A 15,783-nucleotide genomic window follows, 5' to 3' on the forward strand; every position below is an offset into this window, starting at 1 on the left:
GCGTGGATTATTAATCAAAGTGATGGACGATGCTTATGAGTATTGAGTGAAGATGAAAATCCTGTTTTTTGTGAAAGAAATCACAGATTAAGGGGTGAAAATTAGCCTGTTCCTGGCTGTTCTCTGACTGTAAGCAGACGGAAGGAGGGGGGAGCAAAGCAAGTTTGGAATGTTTGGAATGTTGGAGCTCTCCTGTTTTCCAGTCTGATAAATGCTGATTTATATACCCCTAATCTGAGAGAGATGTTTTGGCAGTAAATTCACCCTTCTTAAGGAAAAAAAAAGTATTGAAAAGCAGGACTTTATTGGATAAGAAGGGGGAGACGCGGTGGATTGAAGCGGGACTTTGACGAAACGTAAACATAATCCATGCCGTATATTAGAAAGAAAAAAACCCCGGGAAAGGCTGCTTGGCAAAGAGCACACCCTTCTAATCATAATTTGGCCCGTCTTGAGAAAGTGCCTGTTGGAAAAGATTTACAATCCTCGGGAAGCGATTCAGCTTCAGGCTCTGACGAGTCGGTGAAAATGGCGGAAGGTTCTGGCAAGGTGCCAGCTTCTTCTGTTACAATGGATGAACTTAAAAAGCTGATTCTGGAAACCAGGGCTGCTCTCAGCAAGCAGATCGCTGATAATGAAAAGAAGGCAGAGGCGCGGATGGGGGCGCTAGCTGACAGGCTGGCTGAGAATGAGAAAGAGATAAAGGAAGTTGGGGTTGAAGTTAAAGCTCTTGCAAAAAAACAAGAAGTATTTGAAAAATGTTCTGAGGCAAAGTCAAAAGATCAAGATCTACAGCTGATTCGGCTTCAGGACGAGCTTCGACGTTGTAACATACGCATCAAGCAATTTGCTGAAGAACCAGGAGAAGATTTGAGGAAAGTAGTTCTGAAGTGGTTCAACGACATGATGCCAGACGCGGATATAAACGACAGCGATTTCGAAAGAATTCATAGAGTGGGAGGAGCAAAGTATAAGGGATCATCTAGAGACTTGCTTGTGAAATTTGGCAGTTATTATAAGAAGGAGTTAGTAATGAAGAAGCTGAGGGCCATGGCTATGATCAAATATAAAGGCAAAGCAGTGCAAGTTTACAACGATCTTTGTCAGCAAACACTCCAATGGAGACGCAGCATCAAGCAAATAACTGAGACATTAACAAAAAATGTAGTGAAATATGCTTGGGGTTACCCGGTTTTCTTAAAGTTTTTCCATGCTGGGAGTGAATATAGAGTAACCTCTTTGGAGCAAGGAAGGGAGCTGCTGAAGAGATTGGGGTTAATGAAGAATGGAAGTGTTGGGGCTGGGGAAGAGAATGGAGCAGTAGCAGGAGCATCTGGGACGGGGTAAAGAGAAATGTTTTATGAGATAATTGATATGATAACAAATTAATACAGAGATTAGGTCGTCGTGGCGGGGCACCGCCTCCCCCCTCTCCCCTAATTAGGTGGCCGGAGTAATAGACTCGCGGGGATATGGGGAGGGGGAAAGTAGGGGGGGGAGAGGGGGTGGTGGGGGAGGGAGGGAGATGATGGGGGGGTTAGGGTTTATTGTTATAATTGTTGTTGTATTTGTTTATGAGTCACAGAGCACGCGGGATCAGAAGGAAAATCAAAAGGGAGATTATGGATAAGAATATTAAAGTATCAACGCTCAATGTTAAAGGTCTGGGGGCAGTCGTGAAAAGGAGGAGAATAGAACAAATGTTAAATAAAGAAAGATCAGATATTATTATGTTGCAAGAAACACACCAAAAATCTGATGGAGTAAATGAAATCCGGACAAGATGGTCTGTTTATTATGAAAAGTCATTGGGGACGTCAAAGAAAAATGGAGTAGCAATTTTGATTTCAAAAAAAAGTGGATTTATACTGAAAACTGTTAAAAAGGATGATAATGGTAGATATCTTATGATAAAGGGGCAAATAGAAAGTGAACAATATACATTAGTAAATGTTTATGCTCCTAATGAGAAACATAGAGAGTTTTTTATGAAATTATTTAGTGAAATAGAGGAGTTTAGGGAAGGATATTTAATTTTGGCAGGGGATTTTAATATGGTAATGGACAATAGAGTGGACAGATCAAACCCCACAAACGTGGAAAAAAGAAATAACATTACTATATTGAATAAATTAGTAAGAGAAAAAGACTATGTGGATTGTTGGCGTTTACTGAATGGCGTGAATCCGGGATTTTCTTTTTACTCCCCAGTTCATCAGACATATTCTAGAATAGATTATATATTGATTTCAAAAGAGTTTGCAAGTAAGGTGTGTAAAATGGAAATGGGAGTAATAAAGGTAACGGACCATGCAATGTTAAATTTAGAATTTACAGTTAAAAAAAATTACAAGGAAGCGTTTAGGTGGAAATTAAACACAAAACTTTTAAAATATAATAAAGTGGTAGAAAAAATACAAAGTGAATTGACGGAGGCTTGGGAAATTAATGAGAAAGGAGGAACATCAAGGGCAGTAGTTTGGGATACCATGAAGGCAGTATCGAGAGGGATATTTATTAGAGAAATGTGTAATTTGAGAAGACAACAAGTAGCAGAGCAAGAACAATTGGAGGAAGAGATTAAGAAAATGGAGAAAGATTATTGGCAAAATAAAAATAAGCATAAATTAATAGAAATACAGGCAAAGAAAAAGCAATTAGAAAATTTAAATTTAGAGGAGGTCCAAAAGAATCTAATATATATGAAAAGGGAGTATTTCGAAAACAGTAACAGGAATTCTAAATTGCTAGCCAGACTCACACAAAAGGAAAAAGCAAGGAATGGGATAGGGATTTTGAAAGATAAACAAGGGAAGTATTGTCATACAATGAAGGATAAAATAAAGATATTTCAGGAGTTTTATCAGGATTTGTATAAGGGAAAGGATACTCAAGAACAAAAGTTGGAAGCTTATATAGAAAAATATACAATGAAGAGAATAAAAATAGAGCACAAAGAGTTAATGGAGAAGGTAATAACTCAAGGAGAAGTTGAAGAAGTAATTGGGAATTTGAAGCCGGGTAAATCACCGGGGGTAGATGGTTTAGGACCAGAATATTATAAGGTTTTTAAAGGAATTTTAATACCAAAATTAATAAATTTGTATAATTCCATATTGGAAGGGGATAAAACGCCAGAATCATGGGAGCATTCATTAATAATTTTAATACCAAAACCAGATAAAGATTTGACTGTTCCTGATTCATATAGACCGATTTCATTAATAAATCAGGATGCTAAGCTTTTTTCAACTATCTTAGCAAGGAGGTTGAATAAATTTATAGAGGAATATATAGGGGAGGATCAATGTGGATTTGTGGTAGGTAGACAGATGCCTAATTTGGTGGGAAGAGTATTAAATGCAATTCAGGTGATAAATAAGTCGAGGGTTAAAGCGGGAATTCTGGCATTGGATATTTTCAAGGCTTTTGATTGTGTGAGCTGGCAAGCCTTAAAGATGGTTTTAAATAAAATGGGATTTGGAAATAAATTTAAAGCGATAATAGAACAGTTATACTCTCAGAATACAGCCGTAGTGGTAGTGAATGATGGTGTGACAGATAAGATACGACTAGCCAGAGGGACAAGACAAGGATGTCCGCTCTCACCAGTCCTATTTGTAATGGTAATGGAATTATTGGCGAACGCAATACGAGAGGATGAGGAGATTGAAGGAATTGGTAGTATAAAAAAAATTAAATTGCATATGTTTGCAGATGATACGTTGTTGACGATTAAGAATCCAATAGAGAAGATGGGGAGAATTAAACAACATTTGAGAGAATTTGAGGCTGTTATGGGGTTAAAAATAAATTGGTCTAAATCAGAATTGATGTTATTTAATTATTCTAAAAAAGAAGAGAAAGATTGGGAAGAAAAGGGAAGAGAAATGAGAGTTAAGACTCAGATTAGATATTTGGGAATAAAAATTACGCAGAAGTTAGAGAATCTAGAGAAAGAAAATTTAAATGTTTTAAAAAAAGAGATTTTAGTAAAATTGGAAAAATATAAAAGGTTAAATTTATCCTGGTTTGGAAGAATAGCATTAATAAAAATGAAGATTTTAGCAAGGATAAATTTTGTGTTTAGGATGCTACCAATAAAAATTTCAGAATTAGAGTTAAAAAGTTGGCAAAGGATCATAAATAATTTTTGTAATGGTGATAAGAAAGCGAGGGTAAATAAAAGTAAATGGTATTTGAGTCAAAAAAAGGGAGGATTGGGTCTCCCGAATATTATATTATATTATGCAGCCAATAGATTAAGATATATAATGGAGGCAATTTTAGGATTAGGGAACTTAGATTGGATGGAAGAAAAAAACATGAGTAATATAGAGACTAAATTAGAAAATGTTTTTTTTATGGAAGGGAAAAAAAAATGGGTGGAAGGTATAAATAACCCACTTTTGAGGACTCACTGGGAAATTTGGAGTAAATATAAAGGGGCGCTGCTTCCGAGCAGCTCTCCCTTGTCACCGGTAATATTGTTGAAGAATTTCCCGGAGGAATTAAAAAGTAGATTAAGTAAAGTTTTAATAGAGAGAAATAAAATGGAATTAAGAGATTGGTTAAGAGGAATGGGTACAAGAGAGGATATAGAAGAAGTCTTGAAGGATAAAAAGTTAACTTGGTTAAACTATACGCAATTAGAACAATGGACTAAAAAGTGGGTAAGAGATAATGGAGAGTGTAGAGAATTAACAAGGTTTGAAGAATTAATAGATAAAAAAGATAAGGAAAGGGGGAAAAGAACAGTGTTAAAAGGGTTGATGAGCGAAATATACAGAATATTGGTGGAGAAAGGGACAGTGGATAACTCGGGTAAAATGGTTTGGGAGACAGATTTGAAGGTACAAATAGGACAACAGGGTTGGGAGGGATTATGGAGGCAAAGAGCGTTGAGAAATATGTCAGTAAGAATAAAAGAGAATTATTATAAAATTGTATGGAGGTGGTACCTAACTCCGGTTAGATTGAATAAGATAAACAAGCAGCAATCGGCAAATTGTTGGAGAGGTTGTGGGGTTAAAGGAACGTATATGCATATGTGGTGGGAATGTAACTATGTTCAGAATTTGTGGAAGATGGTGTTTCTGGAGATTGAAGAAATTGTTGAAATGAAGATAGAAAGAACACCAAAAGTTGCATTGCTGTCGCTATTTGAAGAAGATTTTAAATGTAAAAAGGAAATTAAGGAACTGATAACGAATTTGTTGATTGCAGCAAGACTAATTATAGCTAGGAACTGGAAGATACAAGGGGAATATTCTATTGAAGAATGGTATAAAGAAGTGTGGGATATAGCTATTAATGATAAATTAACAAGTAATATTAAATGGAGAAGAGGTATAGCTAAATCAAATGATTTTGAAGGAATTTGGAAACAGTTCCTAATATTTGTTTTTTCTAGAGGGAGTGGGAATCCACCAGCAGAAGAAAGTATGAGATTTTGGAAGCAGGAATGAGATCCCGTGGTGGGGGGTGCACTGTAGGTGTATTGATTATGTTATTAAGATTATGTTATTAAGATAAGATATTGTATTCAACTGAAAATTATGTAGTATGTTGTGTGTTTTTTTTCTTATGTGATGTATGTATATGTTTAGTATTGTAGAAAATAAAAAAATTAAAAAAAAAAAAAAGTAGTGCTGTTGTGTAGGCCTAAGAATATAATGTAGTCGCAGGGCTAGAATAATCTGTAGCTTAAGTATGTTCCAGAGTGGAATGGGCTGGCAAAATTGTCTGGTGCAGTGGGGGACTTGCCATGTTCTCTTTAAAGTTTCCAACAGCTCAGAATATATTGGGTTCTGCACATGACTGAGCAGAGACCCTTTTTGTGTGGTGAAATGTAAACTGCAGTAGCCTGCCAACGACAGGAGCAGAACCCCTTTGTTTTTCCATGTTGCAAGAGATTTCAGGTATTGGTCAATAGGAACAACTCCACATGCTTCCAGAGGCAACAGAGAATGTCTTGTAGCTTGATCAGTTCCTATTTCCTTCTCCGTTACCTTCCTCTATTTTCTTCCTCTTCTGTGCTTGCCTCTGCAACAGGGGCCACGCAGCTCTCTCCCAGAGAGGAAGCAAGTAACCATATCTCATGCCTCACTCATTTACGCTCACACATCCAGTCTTCAGGGGTGCTTTTAAGTTAAACAGTGTTAGATATAGATAGCCTTCTCTAATGATGTATGTAAAAGCACAACTAAAGTAAGTTGATTTGAACTGCTTTCAAACTGGCTCTACCCTGCATTTATTGCCTCCAATACTAAATGCTGCGTTGCCACGCTTTCTCTGTGGGCAATTCTGTGGTAAGTCACACCAGACTTTACAACATCAAATGAGGTAGGGATTGCTAGGAGTCTGCTCCTTTCTGTGGGTTCTCATACCAATGGATGCTGTGCACCATTGCACAGACTGATCTGTAGTGTGTGTGTGTGACTGTTTCATGTGCCCCGTCTTGAGTCTGTGACTGAACAAAAAATGATGCCTCCCTAACCTGCTCTGCTAAGATTGAAAGGTGTTCTCAGTTGCTATCTGCTTTCCTTCGGCAGCTACAGTTACGCATGTAACCCCCAGGTGGTGGGTTTCTTGCTTAGTAGTGGTGGAAGGAACCAAATGTCCAAATGTACAGGAAGTGGTGCAGATGGTGATCATTTTGCATGGATTGCTTGGTAAATGTTTGGCTAGCACACCAGGAGAGTGCTTTTTGGATACATGACCATGAGTGTAAACTATCTTGAAGTTGATGGATCAAACTGGACTGTTTTCCAGGTTCTGAAGTGCCAAAGCTGGGGGGGGGAAGAAAGAGATATCAACATATGAAACAAAGGAGGTCACTTCTGTTGAAACCAGGGTACGTACTGCTTCTTAGCCCAGTTCTGTAATTTTAGGGGAACAAGTGTTTTACCAAGTGCTTTAAAGGGGGATTGGATAAATTCCTGGAGGAGCAGGCTATCAATGGCTGCTAGTTGTGATGCCTATGTGCGACCTCCAGGATCAGAGGCAGTAAGCCTGTGTGCACCAGTTGCTGGAGAACATGGGTGGGAGGGTGGTGTTGCATTATGTCTTCTTTGTGAGTCCCTGGTCACAGCTGGTTGGCTACTGTGACAACAGAGTGCTGAACTGAATGGACTCTTGGTCTGATCTTATGTTCTTACCATAGTGAACAGTACAAAAAGAACCTTCTGTCCATTTTCCACAGCAGACCAGCCAGGAGTCCAATGAGCTGTTTGTGGTGCACCATTCCTTTCATGTGGAAAAATCTTTATTTCACCTGGATTTTTAAAATACATGAAGGGGTGTGTGTGTGTGTGTGTGTGTGAGAGAGAGAGAGAGAGAGAGAGAGAGAGAGAGAGAGAGAGAGAGAGAGAGAGAGAGAGAGAGAGAGAGTCACTTGCTCATTTTTTGTTTTATCCATTTGACTGTCTTCTACCTCAGGACCAAATCCCATCAGAGATGAGTGATGGGGGTGAACTTGGGAATCACGTAGGAACCCAACTGAGCCAAGATGATACTTATCGAAAGAAAGTGGTAACCACAGGTTTGAAAACATTTCAGGGCTAGAATTGCCCTCTATCCATCCATGTGGGTTTCAGAAGATTCTGATGAGATTCAAAGATGAGCTGCATAAATACACAGATAACACCTTCACTTTTTGGATAAACCTTACCCTATTATTATTATTATTATTATTATTATTATTATTATTATTATTATTATTATTATTTTATATAGCACCATCAATATACATGGTGCTGTATGTCCAGGAGCTAATGCAATATAGGATATATAGTACACCTTTCCATAGGAAGCAACCAATGGAAAACACCAGGTCTGGAAGGGAAAGATGGACAGGGAGATGGCTTTAGAGCAGGGAGGAGGGAACTCTTTCAGCTTGAGGGCCGAATTCAATTTCAGAGGTGCTGCAGGGCTGCATTCTAGAGCTGGATGGGGCCAATGGCAAAGCAGTGGTGGTAAAAATATATTGAAAAACCAGTATATTGTAGCTTAAAGCTCTTGCTATCAGTAGGTAAAACTTAGAAGAAGCATTTCCAGCACAAAAACCAGGAAACCACCGAACAATTGATGGTTGGGGGAAAGGGGCCGGGGAAAGAGGACAGGTCCACCCGAGGAACGCCAAGGGCCTGAGGCTGCCCAACCCTGTTTGAGAGCAAACTGGAGTGTATCGAAGTGTGCCTATTTAATATGCTGGGGAGAAAGATATCTCTGGCAGTGGAGTTTATTTAAATTGTGTGGTTAAGCATATTTTATCTCACCTTGCACAGCACAATCCCGTCCCCCAGTGTCTGAATACTCTCGTTCCCAGTCTTTCTTACGACTAAGATTTGTTTCTTTTGGAAGGTGACTGCACCCCAAACGTCCACCTTGGGCAGGCTGGTGTACAGGAAGGACCCACAGAACAGAAACCTGTCACAAGTGCAACCTACAGTTCCGGGGCCCTGGTCCTGAATGGGGCAACTCAAGCACAGAGTCCTGTAAGTGTCGCGTGGAAGCCTCAGATCCAGGTCTGTGCCTGAATCTAAGCCCTCAAAAGCCTGGGCAGATTTTAATTCACCAGCCACGAGATTTAAAAGAAATGTGTATTTCATCATTTGTTTATAAAAGTGATAGAGCATTTGAGTTTATGTTGCTTGCAACCACACTATGCAGCGTGAAATATCCCCTCCAAAAATAATGTTTTAATAATTAGCCATAGAATTCTGAAAGCTGGCATTTTGGTTTTAAAGAAATAGTTTGTAGCCCTCATGATTATAGGGGGGAATGTATGAACACATAAACACCTTTTTTCTTAATGTCTGCACACAATTTGTATGTGAAAAGGGGGCATGCAGCTTGAAATCTAATTTGTATAGAGACTGCTTCCCAAGGCATATGTGAAGAATTGGCCAACATAGCTGTGGTGACTCTCACTACACCAGTTGAACGCTTCCCGCCTTTTTCATGGCTTGTGCCAATGTCATGAATATTGCTACAGCTTTGTATGCAGCCCCTTGGGTAGTTTGTCTCATGTGACTGTGTTTCAAGCAGCAGTCACATGGCTATTCGCACATACCTTATTTCTTCGATTGTAAGACGCCATCGATTGTAAGACGCACACTAATTTCAGTACCACCAACAGAAAAAAACCCTAAGACACAGCCGCGATTCTAAGACGCACCCCATTTTTAGAGATGTTTATATTGGAAAAAAAGTGCGTCTTAGAATCGAAGAAATAGGGTAATATCTGAGCCTTAGAAACCAGAGGGGGATAGGTTTTGTTCCTCAGTGGGTAGCACTTCTTCGCCTAGCACATGTCCAAATTCTTTTCTTTGGACATATATTTGCAGCTTGTTCAACCTGTTTAGCAAACTGAGAATGAGTATCAGGATGAGTATCAGTACCTGTGCACTCCCATTCCTTGGCACACCGATCCTGGTTCAATGCAAAATGAAAACAGTGTTTTTAGGTCCTGTTCAGACAATATGCTAAGCCGTGGTTAGGCCACTAACCCTTTTGCAGCAAATGGTTAGTAAGCGTATTTAAATCATGGTTATGTAGCCACCATGGTTAGGAATAGCTCACAGCATGCTGAGTCATGGTTCCCCTGATGACACTCTAAGCCATAATGTTTAGCTCAAAGTGCTTAACCACTGTGGTTTGGCATCTTGTCTGAAGAGGGTCTATGTCAGTTTATGTCATAATCTTAACTACATACAAACTTCACTGAGGAGAGGAGGGAACGAATGCGGGGGAGCACTATGATTTAAGCCTCAACTATGGATGTCCAAGTCACACGAGGAGGAGGAGGAGGAGGAGGAGGAGGAGGAGGAGGAGGAGGAGGAGGAGGAAAGTAACATAATGAAAGTAAAGTGTGTGAATCGTTTATGAGCATGTTTTTTTGCATGTTTTTACCACACAATCTTTACATTTTCTAGTTGGAGATTATGGATATGATATATGTATTTCATCCAGAAAGACTTGAGCTTGGTTGCCATCTTCTCTTTTATGGCAGAGTCTTGGGCCTATGACAACTGTGAATCTTTTCCCATTCTTTTAGCAGGAAAACCTTCACTTTTACACATCAGGCAGGATGGTCTTTGGATGTATGAAGAATTCTTTATATTGTCCATAGGAAACCAGAAATTGAAGGGAGGTTGTGGGCTCTCCCACACTAGAGGCAGCTGGACAACCACCTGTCAGGGATGCTTTAGGGTGGATTCCTGCATTGAGTAGGGGGTTGGACTTGATGGCCTTATAGGCCCCTTCCAACTCTGCTATTCTATGATTCTATGAAGGAGATTTGCCCTGTATGTCTGCTTATTGGAGTATGGTACTTTAAATTTAGATTGTATCATTGTGCTGCTGTCTTCCAGAACTGGGCTGGTGAGCAGCAGCAAAATACAACAGCAATGTTCTCTCTAACAAAAGCCAGGAGACAGTGTCTTCAAGAACAGCACCGACTCCTGATCCAGCAGGAATGTTTGAGGATGGAAGAAGAGCTGGCAGGCCAAGAAAAGGTGAGAAGTTGCTAGGGTATGTGCCGGCTAGGAATTAAATTTGCAGTCTGGTTTATCAGCTCCTTTAGAAAACAAATAATCTCTGTGTGTGGAACAGAGCAAAACCGCTCTGATGAGAGAAACAAACAACAAGGACATGTGAGGCAACAGCTTTCCCAGCAATGACCCAACAGTAGAAGCACTAACAGGACTTAAAATGGTGGCTAAACTGATTTCAAATCATTTATGTGCCTTATAGTCTTGAAAGGTTCCTTTTCTTCCCAAATTCCAGCTTCCTTCAGTCCAGCAAGCAGCTCAACTCTGGCAGAAGGAAAAGTCTTTGCTGACTTTGCGTGTGGAGGTGCTGCAAAGAGAGCAGGCAGAAGCAGAAAGGGATGTGGATGCGCTGTATCAAGAGCACCAACATGAAGCAGAAACTCAGAAAAACCACAACCTGCAGGTCAGCATTTCTAACATCCTGGGGGATAGACCAGCATCCTTCTAAGCTTCAACCCATTGGCCTCTGGTGGTCTCTTTGAGATGGGGGTGTTAAACCTAGAACTAGCTCATTTAGAAGGCCCGATGAGAGCTAAGGTTCAGGGAATCTTTAGGGCTGAAGGACCTCTAGTGGTGTTGTAGGACCACATATTCACATACCTCACTTGATTGTGCAATACTTGATATTTGTAGCTGACTGTTATCAACAGCCTCCACAGAAAAGCATTGTGGTTGAGGTGGTATGAAAGTTCTCTGTGGTGTCTGATCTGTGAAGACTCCTTCCCACATGCAAGATCACCAGCTCATATTGCAGGCATTGAGTCATGGACATGCATGTGTGAACCAGCAAGCCCCAGAACTAGCCTCCCTGTTCCCCACTCACCAGGCCTATCTTTGGTTATACTGAAGGAAGCATTCCTATTGGCTGACAGTGCTTTTAGATGAAGAGCTTCAGTGCTTCTGTAATCCTTGGGTTTCCTACTTCTTGTATCCTTGTGGATAATGCTCAGCATATCATGGCAAAATGTAGAGAGATAAGGCATGAGGTCTGCTTGTGCTTCCTGTTGGAAGAGCTTTTAAAGCAGCTAATGCTGAGAACTTCCATTTTAGTGTCTTCTCAATTTAAAGAGAACATAAGAATCTGATTAGGAAAAGATCTCCTAGGTTTGTCACTACAGACCTAGTACCTGAGCATGCCTTGAGTGGCTGGCAGCACAATGGCCCTATAATCTTGAGTACAAAGGGAGAGAATAGTCTGAGTATGCAGGAAACAATTTTACTGATGAAAATTTCATCAATATTTTCCCCCTGCATCCTGAGACTGTTTTGTCCTTTTGTGTTCACCTTGGATGCTTGGACCCTATAATCTTGAATATCAGCAGTTCTGAACTACAATTTTTTTGTCTGAGGTAAATTGGGACCCACTTCAAGAGGAAAAAAACATTTTACCCTGCAATCAGGATCAATATAGCTGACAGATTAGCAGCTTGCTTGAAGTACTCAGACTATTCATAGAATCATAGAATAGCAGAGTTGGAAGGGGCCTACAAGGCCATCGAGTCCAACCCCCTGCTCAATGCAGGAATCCACCCTAAAGCATCCCTGACAGATGGTTGTCCAGCTGCCTCTTGAAGGCCTCTAGTGTGGGAGAACCCACAACCTCCCTAGGTCACTGATTCCATTGTCGTACTGCTCTAACAGTCAGGAAGTTTTTCCTGATGTCCAGCTGGAATCTGGCTTCCTGTAACTTGAGCCCGTTATTCTGTGTCTTGCACTCTGGGAGGATCGAGAAGAGATCCTGGCCCTCCTCTGTGGGACAACCTTTTAAGTATTTGAAGAGTGCTGTCATGTCTCCCCTCAATCTTCTCTTCTCCAGGCTAAACATGCCCAGTTCTTTCAGTCTCTCTTCATAGAGCTTTGTTTCCTGACCCCTGATCATCCTGGTTGCCCTCCACTGAACACGCTCCAGCTTGTCCAGCAGTTTGCAGTCCACTGGTATAGCTCCTAAAGACCCAACAACAACCTCCCTACCCTCTCTTTGGAACAGGGAGGGGACCATTAGGAAAAATAGTAGTCTCTACATATTACCATAACATTTACGAAAGTTCTCAATTGATAGGACTACGACATGTTGCTATATTATATATCCTTACGTGGCAGTTAATGAAGAGAGCTTTCCAGCAGAACCACCAGATTGGGGAATTTCATATTGCATGTTTAAGGAGAGTTCAATCCTATATGCCTTTTTCAAGCCTTGCTGTTGGTTGCTTGTACTCTCTCGCTCTCATATAGTAAAACGATCTCTCTCATATAGTAAAATGCTGCTTGGACTTCTTCTTTAGGTGTTCCAGGCTTATCGGAAGCACGCTGAAGAACAGATGGATGCCCTTGAATGGAGATACCGAAAGCTGCTGCAGGAGTCCCTCCAGGATGCGGTCGCCTTCTCCGCTCAGAGCCTGCAGCTCCGAGCTCAGAAGCAATGGAGGTCCACTGAGAGAGCAACACAGACAGACTTCTTGACCCTTAGGCAAAGCCACGAGAGCCGTTCCCTATCCTAAGCTTGTATTCGTGTTTTATCACTTGTACTCATGCTTAAAATTGTATTTATGCCTGCTTTTAAAATATTGAGTTTAGCAGCCAAGGTCTTGCTGACACACAAAGTTACCAGAGATTGATTCTCTCAGGGCTGAAGCAGCTACGTTCAGAATAGTTTTATCCGAGTTTCTCTTTCCTGTGTCCACTGTCTTAGATTGTTCAGGTCCTTGTGTTGAAATGTAAAGAAAGAAGTTAACAGTTAACTTGAAGAACCACAACTTCTCTCAAGTAAGTTTGAGGAAGCAGACTGTGTGCATTCCATGATAGGAAAAGATGTTACAAAATATCTAAGAAATGAAAATTATTCCATCAGAACTAGCAAAGATAAAAACAGAGCAATATTTAGGTTTGAGTAAACACTGGCATAAAAATTGGCATAAATTGGCATATGCTTTTATGCATGGTTGGAGGGCATGGTGGTCCCAGCTCCAGGTGTTTATGTATGAGACCAATTTGCTGAATTACTTCTGATCTTGGTTGGGGATGAAAACTGTCTAGGTGGCCATGGCTGATAACCTGCACCAGGCAACAGCGGCCATGGCTTTCTTGGATTCTTACCCATTTCAATACGATGGTATCCTTCCAGGGAATGCCTGTCTGGGATATGACTGACAGGGAGTTGGGGTGGAGTGAGGGAGCAGCACTAGGTCCCAGAAGCTGATGTTAAGAGACTGCCGCTCTACCCATGGCCTTTACCTTACAGTGTTCCAGCTTGACTCCATGTTTTTTCATGAAACCCAATGGAGGTTATTCAGAGATTAGAACCGTAGTATCATCAGTATGTGTGGAATACACATTACTCTCTCTGCTTTCCATCAGCCTCTGAAGAGACAATGGAAGTTCAGAATTGGTTCTTGAGATTAGTGGAGGACTTGATGTGAGCTAACAAACTTAATCTAGATAAGACGGAAGTACTATTGGCTAGTGATTAAATTGACCCAAGTCTAAGCTCTGCATGGGGCTACACTCTACCTAAAAGAGGTTCACAGCTTAGGGGCGCTCCTGATTTTCATTCTGCTCCTGGAGGTATAGGTGGCCAGGAGTGCTTTTTAGCAGCTTAACAATGGTATGTCACCTCCACCCTTTCTTGGTGAAATTTAAACTAGCCAAAGTCATTGAGCAGGGAGTTGGACTTGATGGCCTTGTAGGCCCCTTCCAACTCTGCTATTCTATGATTCTATGATCTATGCAGATTTGACTACAATAGCATACAGGTTTGATTACAATAATATACACTTTGTGGGTCTGCTACAAAATACAATAACAAAAGTTCTATCTTGAATCCAGCATGGGGAGCATATAATGCCAATATTTTACTTATTCCAAATGCAGTGAGCAATAGATTGTCTGATGCCTTCTTCCCTTTCATTCCTCCATAGCCTTTTAAAGCCAAGGGGGCCTGGGCCCACGATACCTTTTGCATGTGCCCTTGAGTTTTTTGGGCCTGTGTGTATATTTGGACGTTTGAGAAACTGTCTTGGGTATCACCATAAAATAGCTGCCATGGGGGGGGGGGGCAGGAGGGGGCAGATTAGTCACAAAGGACTAATGACTTGCATGAGAAATTGAGTATGAGGCAGAGTTTAGGTTTGAGTCCCAGATGCCAACCTATATATTTGATCACACATAGCACAACAAAATAGCCATTTCTAAGATAAACTGGATAACCACCCAAACATATGTGCACAGCTTTTCTCTCTCGGGATCACCTAGCCCAAAACACACACGCCCTCTGGATCTCTCCCAACCTTGGGGGAATCCGCACGTCGTACCAAGATCACTTCTAAGCGATCGTGTAACTGGCCTTTGGAAGAGCCGACGAAGAGACGTCTTTGCCGCCGCTGCCGCCACCCACAGACCTCGTTGCCGACCGGCGAGGAGAGCTCGGCTGAAGAAGGCGGGGTTGAGAACGGAAGCTCTCCACCCTGCCTTCTTCCCCCGAGCTCTCCGTCCCTGCCGGCGAGGAGGTCTGTGGGTGGTGGCGGCGGGAAGGACGTCTCTTCGTCGGCTCTTCCAAAGGCAAGTTACACGATCGCTTTCACGCCACACTGGGGTCACTTAGAAGAGATCTCGGTACGACGTGCGGATTCCCCCCTTCTGACTCAGGACTCCTCCTCCACCCAAAGCTCCCCGCCACCTCTCACACACACCACTAATCCATTCACACAATTATAATTGTTCCCCTTCCTTCCTCCCCTTACTTGCCACCCCCAAGGTAACTCCACTACCATCCCCAGCCTCTGCAGAAATCCCCCCCTTTTTTTACACCCGGCAGAGCTGAGTGCATTGGAAATGGAAGCACTGGCCTCTAGCTGTCCGCCATCTTTATTTCCCAAGAATGCCTCTGGCTCCATCTAGGGCCAGAGGCATTCTGGGGAAACAAAGGTCTCTGGAGGCCAGTGCTTAACTTTACAGCACATCTAGCAGCCCAGTATAACCCACTCCCCCTTAAAGGTTGGGGCAGGGGGCTTCACAGGAAGAGGGAATGGGTGATGCATTGGGGAAAGGAGCAAGGACTGCCTCCTGTCATATAAAGTTACTACCAAGTTAGGTCTTCAGCAGAGAGCCTTGTTCTGAATTTCTCCAAGCTTCACAGGCTAGGCAGATGATAGGACAAGGACCTTTTATTTATTTATTGCACTTATATACCGCTCCCATAGCCAGGGCTCTCTGGGTGGTTTACAGAAATTCT

At 41.6% G+C, this 15,783-nt stretch overlaps 1 protein-coding gene across 1 annotated transcript in view; it reads left to right on the plus strand.

Annotated features, from left to right (window-relative positions):
* The window catches only part of LOC134401244 (uncharacterized), a 34,995-nt gene extending 27,476 nt beyond the window's left edge, over positions 1–7,519 (plus strand). Inside the window, exons 12-13 of the mRNA XM_063129994.1 lie at positions 6,775–6,856; positions 7,441–7,519. Of these exons, the coding sequence (XP_062986064.1) occupies positions 6,775–6,825 (51 nt within the window). The 3' untranslated portion in view covers positions 6,826–6,856; positions 7,441–7,519. The remainder of the gene's footprint in view (positions 1–6,774; positions 6,857–7,440) is intronic.
* The last annotated feature ends 8,264 nt before the right edge of the window (positions 7,520–15,783 follow it).

Source organism: Elgaria multicarinata, chromosome 7, assembly GCF_023053635.1.
Source record: "Elgaria multicarinata webbii isolate HBS135686 ecotype San Diego chromosome 7, rElgMul1.1.pri, whole genome shotgun sequence".
Lineage (NCBI taxonomy): Eukaryota > Metazoa > Chordata > Lepidosauria > Squamata > Anguidae > Elgaria > Elgaria multicarinata.